The sequence below is a fragment of the Nyctibius grandis genome, chromosome 22, assembly GCF_013368605.1.
Source record: "Nyctibius grandis isolate bNycGra1 chromosome 22, bNycGra1.pri, whole genome shotgun sequence".
NCBI classification, from domain to species: Eukaryota; Metazoa; Chordata; class Aves; order Nyctibiiformes; family Nyctibiidae; genus Nyctibius; species Nyctibius grandis.
This window is the reverse complement of record NC_090679.1, coordinates 3,375,309-3,389,056: the sequence shown is the minus strand read 5'-3', so window position 1 is coordinate 3,389,056 and position 13,748 is coordinate 3,375,309. Positions and strand designations below refer to the sequence as shown.

General features: G+C 38.4%; 1 protein-coding gene across 3 annotated transcripts in view; it reads right to left on the bottom strand.

The window, feature by feature from the left end:
- Window positions 1-13,748, bottom strand: part of TENM2 (teneurin transmembrane protein 2) — a 523,470-nt gene that overhangs the window by 84,751 nt on the left and 424,971 nt on the right. For all 3 annotated transcript variants that reach the window (XM_068417288.1, XM_068417289.1, XM_068417290.1), the window contains one exon: window positions 1,542-1,736. In XM_068417288.1, the coding sequence (XP_068273389.1) occupies window positions 1,542-1,736 (195 nt within the window). The remainder of the gene's footprint in view (window positions 1-1,541; window positions 1,737-13,748) is intronic.

Genomic DNA, 13,748 nt, shown 5'->3' with positions numbered 1-13,748 from the left:
CACCCCTCAGTCTCCTCTTCTCTAAGCTAAAGAGACCCAGCTCCCTCAGTCTCTCCTCATAAGGGAGATGTTCCACTCCCTTAATCATCTTCGTGGCTCTGCGCTGGACTCTCTCTAGCAGTTCCCTGTCCTTCTTGAACTGCGGGGCCCAGAACTGGACACAATATTCCAGATGCGGCCTCACCAGGGCAGAGTAGAGGGGGAGGAGAACCTCTCTTGACCTGCTGACCACAGCCCTTCTAATACACCCCAGTGTAGGGGCCTGGACCGTGGGAAAGTTATAGAGAGAACATACCAGTACACTGTTATGTAACAGCATGAGATAGCGAGAAAGCATAGGGATGTGGCTTGCTTAAGTTTATAGTAAGTATCCAATTAGAACAGTAGAGGTGGCACGCAGCCAGATTATGGACAATACTTGTAGCCAATAGCTTAGTGTGTGACCGTTACATAAGAGAGTATGTAGGTTATAAAAGTGTGTGTTAACCAAAATAAAGAAGCTACTAGAGCACCATATTGGTGTGCTGTAGTTCCTTCCTCGCGCGGACCCCAACACCCCAGGATGCCATTGGCCTTCTTGACCACAAGGGCACACTGCTGGCTCATGGTCATCCTGCTGTCCACTAGGACCCCCAGGTCCCTTTCCCCTACGCTGGTCTCCAACAGGTCTGCCCCCAACTTGTACTGGTACATGGGGTGGTACATGTCATTATAAAGTAGCTTGAACTACTATTGCTCTGAGGATGTGCCACGGTATGCTGAACTGTCTATTTAGCAATCGTCTGGGGAGTTAAATTCCCTTTTAAAACCATACTAATATATTTTAAAAAGAAAAGTGGTCCAATCTATGTTGTGCATTCTAACAGAAAACACTGTGAATAAAACCAGTATCGAACTTTATCTATGACCACATTTTGCATGGGTTATTTTGTTAAATTTGCCAATTCTACGTACACATGGAATTGGACACTTTCAACATGAAGAGCTTTTCTGCATTTAAAGGACAGGTATTATTTGTGTGTGCCATCTACCTTTCTTTAATCTCATATGATTGCAGCTAACAGGAGTAATTTGTCCTACATTAAGTCTGTAAGTAACATGGATACCTAAGTCTTTCAAATTTGTTTCATCAGCTTCTGCCTTAATAATGACTGATATGTTTGCTTTGTGTGGAGCTGCAGCTATACCATTTTGTCTACCACTGTTCGTTTTTCCTCTGCATTTCACATCTAAATTGTTCAATAAATATAATCCATAAGAAAAGATTTATCTTCACTCTTCAACAAAGGTATTATTCAGGTTTACTTGTGGCAGACATTCTTAGTACTGCAAAACAATGTATACAGAAGGTCAGAGGTTTTGTCTGAACTTTGATAGATCAGTAAAATTGTGATGGACTACATTTTTACCCCTCTTTTACAATAATCTGTTACAGTAGTTCTACATTTAAATTTTTATTCTGTTCTTTCCATTTTTTTCTATCTGTTAAGAACTCCAAAACCCAGAAAACAAACACACAACATAGAAAGAAAATGTCCTACCTTCTTCACAGTTTTCTCCTTTATAGCCAACAGAACAGACACAGTTCCCTTCGATGCAGGAACCATGACCTCCACATGAGGGATCAATACACTGGCTGATGGGTACGTCACATTCTGGACCTTTCCAGCCACTGTAGCATAAGCAAGTGCCTTTAGAGTATTGACCGTTGCCACTGCACAGAACCGGGCAGGCAGCTGGAAAATTGAACGAAAGAAAAACAGCATATAGGGTCATACATGTATTCATGTAAAAGTGCACTAAGAATCCATTACCAAATACTTATACATATATTCCATTATGTTAATTTACTGGAAAAAACCTAACATAATTTGTAGTAGTTCAGTTCTTCATTTCCCAAAGAAATAATTTGATTACTATTTAATAAAGCACACATGCGTTGGGAACTTCTGAGAATACAACTACTATTCTTTATAGACTATTGATGATATTTGGGATAACTAAGGAGGCAATGTGAACAGATTTGAGTCTGACATTACTCTGCTTTGTTCCACTAGTCAACATTCAATTTTCACAGACAGCAGAAACATTCAGCCCCCAGAACATTTTATTATATAGCATCTATCTTCTTCCATAACACTTTTTTAATGTCCCAGATATGTTTAGACCCTTTGACTTGTTTTTTTCCAGTGTAAGAATCTCGAACACAGGAATAACACAAGTTTTCAGCTACAACAATACACCTTGCCAGCAATACCCCTGCTGAACCTTGTTTCCCCAAATCCCAGAGTGACTGCTTTAACCCTGTGTGTATTGCCAAGAGAGCACCATTAACCCTTATCCCTCTCTCTTGTACTATTAAGGGGGTAAGACACATTCTGAGCAACTATTCATTTATGCAAATGAAGTGAAGCCTATGAATAATAAAGGTAGTCAGCAGGTCTTGGATGTCAGGAATCAGATGTTGTACGTATGCAGAGCAATGAAAAGAAACAAGTGGTTTATTAAAAGCCAGTTGCACATTAATGTTACACTAAGGCATATTCACACTCCTATATGCCCACATCGCCCATGTGAACATGGCGATCTGTGAACTTACATGCCTGCCAAAGTCTGAATGTGTGGTCACCGGCCAGAGAAATGGAAAAAACAACAGAGGAATAAGAGAAAATGGGAGTAATGAAGTGAATCTTTGAGAGAAGGTACACTTTTGTGCTCTTCTCTCTGATGCAGTTTGATGAAGACAGAAAAGTATTTCCCTGTCTTTTCACCCTTCAAAGTAATTAGAAACTAACAGCTAGTTTTACAGTGCCAAAAATATACTCAAAAGCTACTATTAATCATTAAAAGGTCATAATGTCTTCTTGCTTCTATTATCCCTTTAACCTGAATGATCAAGAAGAACCCAAGTAATTGATCTCCTACAAAGAAATGTGTAATTGTCCAGTTACACAACATCTCCACTGTTCAGTCCTGTAACCCTTATTAATCTTAGCTGTTTTATTGATCTGCTGCAAAAACACACTTCAGGATAGATTTTTTTCACAAATTTTCTTATTTGAAATGGGAAAAAATTGATCAGAAAAAAATATATTTAGATTTGTAACCTGAGATGTTATCTAAAATTTAAGAGTGCTGAGAATTATTTCCATTAAGACTATAGGTTGGTGTGCCACATGTCACATGTATAATCATTTTTAGTCTATTTTTTCTACAGTAGAATAATAACAAAATCAGTATGCTGAAGTTTGGTTTTATTTTTTTCACTACCCCTCCTCTGTCTTAGGGCCATATTGTCCATCCTTTGGTAGCAATAGACTTCTTTCTACTTCATTCCTGGTATTCTCTCTTACTATGAGTCTTGTTAAAACTTTTTTTTCCCCACTCCAAAAATGAATACAAATCTGAATAAAATATTTTCAGCAGCAACGTTCTGATTTCAGATGTGACATATATTCACAAGTGCTTTACTGAGTTCAGTGAAAAATTCTATGCTAAAGTTCCACTGGTTTTGCTTTTTGTAGCTGGTTTCAAAATTAAGTTTACTGAACCAGCTGGACTGAATTACAATACAGACAAATATCCATTATGTCCATACTGCACTCTAGGACAGCCTATTTTACATCTTTTTGCACGTCATCATCAAACACCCTTCCATGATATACATATGCTGAACTAGTAGCAACTTGAATGCTGCATGACTAACTATTCCTTCTCTCCGCATGCGTTACATCATGGAGTCTATCTCAGTTTTTCAGCATGCACTGCTTTTCGCTGCCTACATATGCTAACTGCTGCTACTGCAAGTCATATAGGCGGGCCATAAAGAAAGGGATCAAACTAGGAACACTTCCACTCTTCAGGTATGAAGACCTGGGGAGACAAACAATTCCTTTGTCCATAACTCTCTACTTCACTGCAATTACAAGTCTTGTTTGGGCTGACATAGATACATTTTCCCAAATCACTGCAAGAAAGGTAATCACTTCAGTCCTGCTCTCTTTACTTGTCATGGTGTAGAGGATCTCAAGGTGAGTGATCAGAAGGCAGCTTGTCCTGAAGACCTAGAGTAATCATGAGTGGTAGGTTTCTTGGTGCCACCTTCCATACCCTGATACGCTGTAGAGACACTGTCCCTTTATCTGGGCCTCATCTTAACACAAAAATATCTCTCTCTAGGACAAGGCACCTCTCAGCTCCTGTATGTGGTGGTGAAGCTCGCAGTCCCTTTGCTCAATTCCACCGCAGAAGGAAGTAATATTGTTAGATGCAAATTCTCTACACGCTTCTGAGCCATTGCAGAGACTCAGTTATCATTATTAATGGCTGCTCAATGTGGATTCTCCAACTGCACTGGGACATGCCAGCATATGGCTTGCTTTTGCCCATCAGCCTCCTCACCATGCTGTGGTAAAGCTGCATAGAAAGAAAAGGTCCCAGGAAAGCTAAACGAATCAGTAGGCAGTAGACACTGTCTTCAAACAAACCACATTTGTTCAAGTAGTCATAAAGATAAAAGTTAGAGTTGACTTACAAGCTGTATACAAGCGAGGAGTAGCTTTGTTTTGCTGTTTTACAGGTCAACAAGGCACTCAACACTTGAAAGGACTTCTGTTCTGCAAACCTCTCCTCTGGAGTCAAAACTCAAATAAAAACAATAACTCTATTTGAACAGCACAGTCCCCTGCAAGAGGGGCTGAGCAGAAATAAATCCATTATTAAAATAAATTAGAAAACAAAACCAAAAAAACCCAAGCAACTTAGATGTGACCACTCTAGATCTAGCCAGATAATACTATGCCAGCCACCTGCATAAGACTGCTTCTCTCCTCGCCTTGCCCCTAAGTCTCATTAAGACATGAGCAACTGTGGTCCAACTAAAAGAGATGTATATCTGCTATTTGGAATGTGTCTATGGGAAGGCCATTCTCAGCTCCCACTTTTGACCTGAATTTTCAGGGTTCAACTTCTGGAACACCAAAGACTGGCACAGCAGAAGAAAGATTACTAGATGGTGCTGGGTCTTGGGCTAAAGAGCTCTCACAGTAGTTTTTCAGTGTTCCCTTACTCTGCTATGGTGCTTCAGAAATTTAAGTAAAGCTGAAAGCCATGTCACAGCTTTTCACTCCTCTATTCATCCTCCTACCAGGTGAAAGGTCTTGCTATGGTTCATAAATCTGTTCAGTCCTTGTGAAGCTTCTAAATTGAACAGTAATCTGTCTTCAGTGGTCTGCCACTGCAATGTGCATTGCCAAGATGTCAGTGACACCAGAACTGACTTTGGACAAATGAGAGAATCTGTCATTTAACCTTAGGGATGAAATGAATACAGTTAAGATTAGGATACTTGTAACCTAAAGCCACAAAGTTTAATCTACAACCCTGTGCTGGGATTATTCTACAAACTATATATCAGGAATATCGCTTTGAGAATAAGAAAAATGACAGAGGTTCTTGGTCAGATTTGGGCATTTCCAAGACTGCCATGTCACTAAGATTGCAGGAGAAACATGTAAGCAAGAATGCAGGCAAGTGTAGGTTATAACAAGCTGGCTTGTCACTGCTGTAATAAATAGCTCTTCATTAATGTTTCTGCTATGGGTTTATAGGCTGTCCTAAGCCTATAAACCTCTTGATTCTCTAGAGAGAGAATCAAGCTACTCTTCCACAAAAAACAGAAGTAGGCAGTCTAAAAAGAGGTCTGCTATGCTTACTTGCTAGACTGTGTTGCTGCAGGGCGAGACCCAAAACAGTCCACTCTAAGTTTACATCCAGGTGGCTTCAATTAATGTGCAAACAACTCAATAGTCATCTGGAGTTCTTGTTATCTAGGACTGCTTATTTTCCCAACGCAAAGTGGATGGCCCCTATTCCAGGGCAGAATTGACTGTTCAAAGTCCGTTGAAGGAGGGTGAAGGAAGGTTGGTTTATGTAATGGAACAATCAAGTTCCATCTCATTTCTGTGGACAGATAGGCTGCATAAAGACAACTGTGTATCACACACCAGCACTGTCAAAAAGTGGATAGAGGTCTTCAGGAGTAGTTATGGCAACACTCAAGTAAGTTAAGCACAAAGGTATATCTCCTGAGTGAAGTCTGAATAAGCCCAACAGGTATTAACCCTAAATGTGATGTGACTCTGCCCTTTACCAGTATTTGAACAAAACCAGACTAAGTTCTTAATATGGGTCTCAGGTGATCAATAGATACTACAAACCTTTGAGTCCTGTATGTTGCACACATTTAAGACCATGAATTGAGCAGGAAAGACCAGTCAAACATCCCTCTAAAAGTTCTCTCTCTAAAGGTTATCTTTGGATAGGTATTTTGGAGTAATGTTAATATTCCCTGATGCATGAGGAAAGGTGATTTGATAACAGCCTGTTACACATGGACTAGGAGGGGAGATGGTAAGGGATAATGCCCAAATGGTCTGCCATCAAAAGCCACCATTTTGTCCAGTGACACTTAACACACAGGTATCCCAGCTGCAGTATGTGTACACACTCCTTTCACCCACCCTTATGATATTCACATGTACGTACTCACCAGAGGTGTTCTTCTAAAGCATGGCAAGAAACCAGTAAAGGATATCTGAGGAGTCAAACTCTTGGAGGCTGTTGCAGAACTTGGTTTAGTTACACAGCTGCTTGGTTGAGAGGCCTTCCCTTGCTACTTGAAGTTCCAAACACGATTTGGAGGCAGAGTTCTGGCTTGGTTCCTCTTGCTGTAGAGCAAACATTACCCTGGTGCAGAGAGAGTCCTGTACCACTAGGATCTAGGCTGTCAGTTCTCTACTGCAGACTTTTTTTCAGTTCCTCCTCATAAAATAGACAAATTGGTATACTTCTCTTGAAAGATATTTGAGTCCCTGGGCACAAAAATATGCAGACTTGAAAGGTTTTTGAACTTGCATCTGCAATGCTTCCCTGTCCTGGATCAAGTCACAAGCAATGCCTTTATATTGCTCTTATTTTGCAAGCAGCTCAATTTTACATCCAAATATAAATTTTCAAGCAGGGCAGAAGGAGGTTAGCTTCCTTTGTGCCATCTACAGGTTTATTCAGAGCCCAGCAAGCTGTCAGGAGTCACTCTATATCAAATAAAAATTTTTCAACATATGTATCACAGAATTTTGTGGTGAGATGCTCATAGCAGGCTGGTGAGGGGATTCACTCATCTGGGTGGACAGAATTGCATCAAGCCTGTTGGGGTACTGTTTAAGTAAGGACCAGAATGGTTGTATCCATAATTCTTTTAAGTCCTAATCTTGCATATAAATCCAATTCTTCTTACCACAAGTTGGTGTGTATAAAAGATGAGCTTGACTGCCTATTCACAATGTACGCAGTAAGGAAAATTAGAACTGAGTGTTGAAGTGCAAGTTTAAGGCTGCACTAACAGAGCGCTTAGACACCATCTAAAGTGCCCTAACATCCTAAGTACTGCCAACTGTTCCATCAAGCAATTTTAACAAGATTACCTGAAAAGCTAAAACTCATGGAAGAATATTCCCTGATTGAACACATAATTAGACAGATTTGTGGAATGAAAATCTACAAAGGCTACTATACACAAAGAGACATCATCTACTGTAGGAAGTCCTAACACAAGTTACCTCTAGAACCAAAAGAATTTACTGGAGAAGCATCAAAGATACAATTTTTACTCTTCCTCAACTATCTGCTGTACGCTACCATCAGAGCTGAAATTCTGGGCAAAATGGAATTTTGGTCTGAGCTGTTAGAGCTTTACTTGCGTAATACAAGCTCTATATGAACAAACACATTCAGAAAAAAAACAATATGAAGTATTTATACTCCTATGTAAGGTTTGTTCAGGCCTTGTTGAACTGTACAGAACTTTGTCAGATCTAAGAGAAATAAAGATTATTTTTATCTGTAGATGTTCCTGTTTCGGCAGAGGAAGTGAGTTTCAGTCCTGAAACTTTTGCTAAAGAGCACAGATTAAAAGAAATGTGCCTGACAGCATATGCACTTACAAAACTGCATAAGGGTCACCTGTTCTGTACATGTGGTCACATACTTGTACATCTAATTGATCTACTGTAACTATTATAATCCAACAGTGGAGGATACGCACTACTATTGGCATGCATAGCGCTTATTGAGGCTTACACAAAGTTTGCTTGGGGTGAGACAAAATCTTGGTTCTGTTTCCAAACATACAGACATATTTTGAGTCTTCTCATCCAGAAGAATTTCCAAATTTTTTGAGTCTGGTTTTGCCCAAACAATTCTTCCTTATATTCATTGGTGCAAGTCAGCCCAGTGTCTCTGATCTTGGGGGAAGTCATCATGTATCACCAAACAGAGTAAATGTTTTTCAAGTCTTTAATACAACCATATTAACATTCTATACTTGTCTCTCAAAAATCATCTGAACCTACAGATTGGGCAGTTTTGATACGCTCTTTGGACAGAGTTGCACAAATTGCTAGTTATATAAAAAAAATGAAATACACACTAGCATAATACAAATGAATTTCTTTGTTTCACTGGCCACCAGGAATTGTACCTGAAGACAGATGTAGGTCAAATTTCTTACCAATGAACCTTACGAGTGAACTTTCTGGGTGCAGTTCCTCTAGGGGATAATTAATTCAGTCTCTGTAATAGCTCACACTTGGACTTCCTTTTAGCAGAGATTAAGCTGCTACTGCTGAGAGATCATGCATGATTTTGCCAGTACATAAAGAAGATGGATTAGCGTTTATGACAGTCTAATCTGAAATCAATAAATGCATTCCAGGTCAGCTCCAAACTGGAGTAGAAATACAGGAAAGATCCAAACCCAATCTCATCTACAACCCGCCTGGTTTCAAATACCTAAAAAATACGAATAGGGTCACATAGTACTGTTTTTTTTCCTCTTTTTGGTCTTTATCTTGGTGATGCATATGTAGCATTTAGTCTACAAATGCTAATTTCTCTTCAATGGACAAATTAGATTAAGATGTATGCAGGTGAACACATATTTTACTGATGCTAGAGCTCAATCCTACTACAATTGCATACCAAAGCCCTGAATAATTTTAGATTCACTCCAAAAGCTACAACCAAGTTCTTGCCTACAATCAACTTCCTAAAGTGAAGTTATATCTATTTAGACATAAACAATCTTCATTTTTGAATGGCTTAAAATGCACAAAACCACTAAAACCAAAGGAATCACAAACGTTTGCATTTTAGAAAATCAGCCCAGTTATTTAAGAAGTTAATTTCTGACAATCTAGAGCCAACAAAATGTTGGCTCTGGACTTCACACTATTATTTTAAACAAAACAGTACTGAAACACAATAAATTATCCCATCCCTTGTTAAACAAAGTGTATGCCCATAAGTTATTTTTAAAAATTAAGAGACATTAAATATATGATTATTCTTATTTATAGTTTAAAACCACAATTGTTTTGTTTGACAACACTTTCCTTCATCTTTTATGTTTAAACCTATTTTAATCACTTGGGTGCACATTTCACTACTTGTCTGCATGCCTATTAGTTTTAACCAGAGTTCATTTATGGATATGAAAATCTGAAATAACTTCTAAGACCACTCCATGATTTACACTGTTTCACTTTTACTAGTTTATGCTATTTTTCTGCTACTTTCCTGGTAAGAAGCTGCCCCATCCCTAGCAAACAGCCCCAAGAAAATAATTCTGTAATGAGAGACTGAATGAGTCCAGGACCATTTTCTCTCATCTGTTCTTTATGCCACATAAACATGATATTTGCATGGTCAGGAAGAATGGTGTTTGACTAGACTGCCTGCTCTTCAGAGATCACTAACTTCCCTCAGACTGAAATGTTCTTGAGAACAGTGACAATTAGGAAGATCTAGAACATCTTTTAGGTTGCTCTAAGACCTTGTGCTCCTCCAAGCAGAAGTCGTCTTGTAGAAATTCACTCAGAAGCAGAAGAATGAGCATCTATGACTAACTGTTACTAACATTATATGCTTTATTAGTTACTTCATGAAACTGTTTACTTTGACTACAGAACCACAAATAATTTAACTGATTTAATAGTAGTGTAACTCTATGCTTGCAGGCATCAGGTCAGTATTAAAATGCAATGTACAGCCCTTCATAGTTGTCATGCTCCTCAATCCTTACCCTCAGTTGCCCAAACCCCAGCCTTACCAAGCTCCCTTGTCTTGCTCTGTCAAACTGCACATTAGTAAGCAAGAAAGATTCACAGAAGAATTTCCAGAAGGACAAAAAACCCATCAGGTGTGTCAAATCTCTGACATTCAGAAACCATTTGGGGAAAGCAGCACACGCTGACTTAAGCACTAAAGTATGGATGCTTTAATTAATCCGGGGTGAATTTAATTGCTTTAGTTAAGTGGAAATCGGGTTAAAAATGATGCAGAGCATGCTGGGGTGTGTTAAAAACATGACATATGAGTTGGATGAATCGATAAATTAAAAGCGCACAGATGTTTTAATTAAACCCAGGAAAGTTAACGAAGATCACTAGAGACTTTTAAGCCTATGATTAATTCGATTCATTTAAAATACCTGTAGAGATATGGAGATGCCTCCATTTTGGGAGTTATAGAAGTTCTCAATCGATAAGTACTTAAGCTGTTCTACAAAAAAAATAGCAGGATTTTTATAGAAGTGACTGAACAGCATTAATTGCACAATGAATATTTACATTATTCTGAACACTCAGCAAACTTTTGCTTTGGCCAAGATTTATCAAACAGGTCATAGTTTTTCTCATTGCCTTCAGTGTGACCTTATCTGTCAAAAAGACAACACCTGCTGTTCCCTCCTCTACCATTCTATAAAATATCTATTTCCATTAGATAACTGTTTTGCTTACAACTGTTACAAAAAAAAAAAATCTATGTGAGAAATACAAATATGTCTTCCCACACTATCTCACAGCAATTTCCAGAACCACAGCATATTTTTAAAATGATCTCTGTGGTTATTCACTTGGTACAAGAAAATTCTGCTTCATGAATAGACCCTTACAATATTTTTAGTAACAATAACAATGCAATCTGTAAGAATAGGCAAAATAAAAATTAAGCAAATGTCAGATACATTGGAATTAATTTAGTGGTGGATTGAAAAGGTTGAAGCCCCATTACTGCTAGCGTGAAGATGAGCTTAGACAATCTAGCTAACCATCAAAGATCTAAGTCTTAGTTCTCTAAAGGTATTAAGAGTCCTAAGAGCAGAGAGACAAAGGCCACTGTACCGCCTCACTGGAAAAGTCACAGCTGAACATAAAAAAAAATTTCAAGTAGTATGAAACAAACTACAAATTGGAGACAGAGAGAAAAGAGGACATTTGAGCTCAGCTAGACACTTGAATGATCAGCTAGGTGTGCCAGGGTTCAAATGTCTCGAGGACTTTCTCTTGTCAGTGCATTCTGGATTCAACACTTCGTCAGCCTGTTGGTTCCCCCTCCACTACTGCAGCAGCTCTGCAACTGTCTCTACCTACATTAAAGGAAACATCGTAGTTCTCTGTGCAGTACACTAAGATGATATGCAAAATGGTAGATCGATTTGCAGCCAATCCAGTTCGGGTCCTCCCTATCTTCTACATGCTTAAAGAGCAGCACAGTTCAATTTCTCTTTCACATGCATCAATGCATTCAAGGAAATGGGTTTTACTCTGCACTGGTTCTGGTTTACCACAGGAGAATGCAACTGACCAGTTTGCCATATATTTTGTGCCTTTGAAAATAAAGGCAAAAAAAGAAAAAAAAAAAAGCAAGAGGGAAGAATACTTTTCAACTGTCTGCATGATAAATGGGATTGGAAGAAAATGTAGATGGTGGATACACATGTCCTGAAAACACTGCCCTGCAATCTAAAACTCTTTTTCTGTGGGAACTAGTAACACAGAATCAGAGCTGTGACGTTCCTGCTTTAGATATTAGCAGTGAGGTTGATACGACTAGAAGAACATGCAGAGAAATAAATTTTACTTTCTACAAACAGATGGAAATAAACAGATGTTGAAATCGACTACTGTCATAGACAAGCATGTAGATCTTCATTTGTATGTCTTGATAACTTCATCACTAGAAAAGCTGAGGAGGAAGGGAAAACTAAGCTATTTCAGAGGTTTCGGTAGTTATCTCAGTGGAAAGAGCTGTTGAAGAATCAAAGAGATGATGCTTCAAACTCACACAAAGCAACAGAAAGGACAAACACCAAATACAAGAATTATCCTTCCAAACATATGTGATTCATTACAGAGAAGCACTAACAGCATGAAGTCATTCGTGCATCTAGAAAAAGAAATGAAAAAGTGAAACATTTCTTCAAATATTTTTGAAGAATTTGGTAAGATTTTACACCATTCCCAGTGAATGGTGTAAAAACTGTTACTTCTCTGGTAATGTTTTAGCTCTGGCTAAATAGCAGTGCAGCAGATGTAGGACTGCACACATAGGCTGCAGTACTCAGGGTATTTAAAACCCAGACTGCTTTGGTCTCATTTACATTATTATTATTTGCCTTATTAAATTTACCAGTAAAGGTTTAAATCATAACATGATTAATTGCACAGTTCCACACTAGCTGCAGATATGTAAACATTTTTCTACATTAGAATTAGAAATTTTTTTGTTTGTTTGAGAAAGCAAAGGGGGATGACAGCTAACTGAATTTCATCTCACCCAAATAGGGTCTAAATATAGGAAAAGACCTAAATTACAGGTTCAAATCTAGATATAATGTAGATATGAAAAAAGTCACACATGCTGAAATCTGAAGCTGTGCTTCAGGGCTGTTTCTGTTATTCAGGGATGGCAAATGTCTAAGGATCTCTTAACAGCTGTATTTCTATAACGTGACTTACAATACTACTTAATCATAGTCGCTTCAATGACATTTACCATCATCACAAGGACTCCAAGATGATCCCAACACAACTGCAAAGACAAACTCTTAGAACTTGATGAAATAAACAAATACCAATACAAGTCCACGGAGACAATGCAATCTAAAACCAAAACGTAGATCGCAACACAATTAAATAAGCTAACCAATTAAACACAAAAAACAAATTACAAAGCATACATCACAGTGAGTACAATTCAGCTCAGCAGAGTATAGTTAGAGCAGAGACATTCCTAGCCACTAATGTAAGTATTATAAGATTGAAAGACAGAGTTCTGGCTTGCCAGAAACTAAGCTGCAAAATGGCTTGCGTCCTGCATGTATTTGTATGCACGTCCACCTCCTTGCAGCACTGGGAACCTTTTGAAATAGTCTATTTATTGGAATTCCATTGAAACAGAAAATACTTGTGCAGATAGATGTGCTGTTACTGCACGTGTATAAGAAGGGAAGAAAGATAAAGTGAAGTAACTGATAATAGAGAGGGCTTCAAAAGCAGCTGTTAGAGCTCAAATGAATGTACCCAGCTTTTAATAAGTATGAAAATATTACTAGCATGCTGTTGAAGAAAAATCCATTAATAAGATTTTACTGCGTTTCCATTTGCTTTCCATCTTGGACATAAGTAAAGCAAACTTCCTTAACATATTAAGCCAATAAAACATGGTTGCAGTTTGTAGGCCTCAGCTACAGTACTGCCTGTGGCTCTGCCTTTGGTCTCTGAATTTCTACAGGCTGGGTAACGAGTGATCAGAGAAAGATGCACTGGTGTTCACTGAAATCAGAGACTCATAATCACTTACATGCCCACATCTTTTTACCTACGATGTTTTGTTCAGCAGTGGTA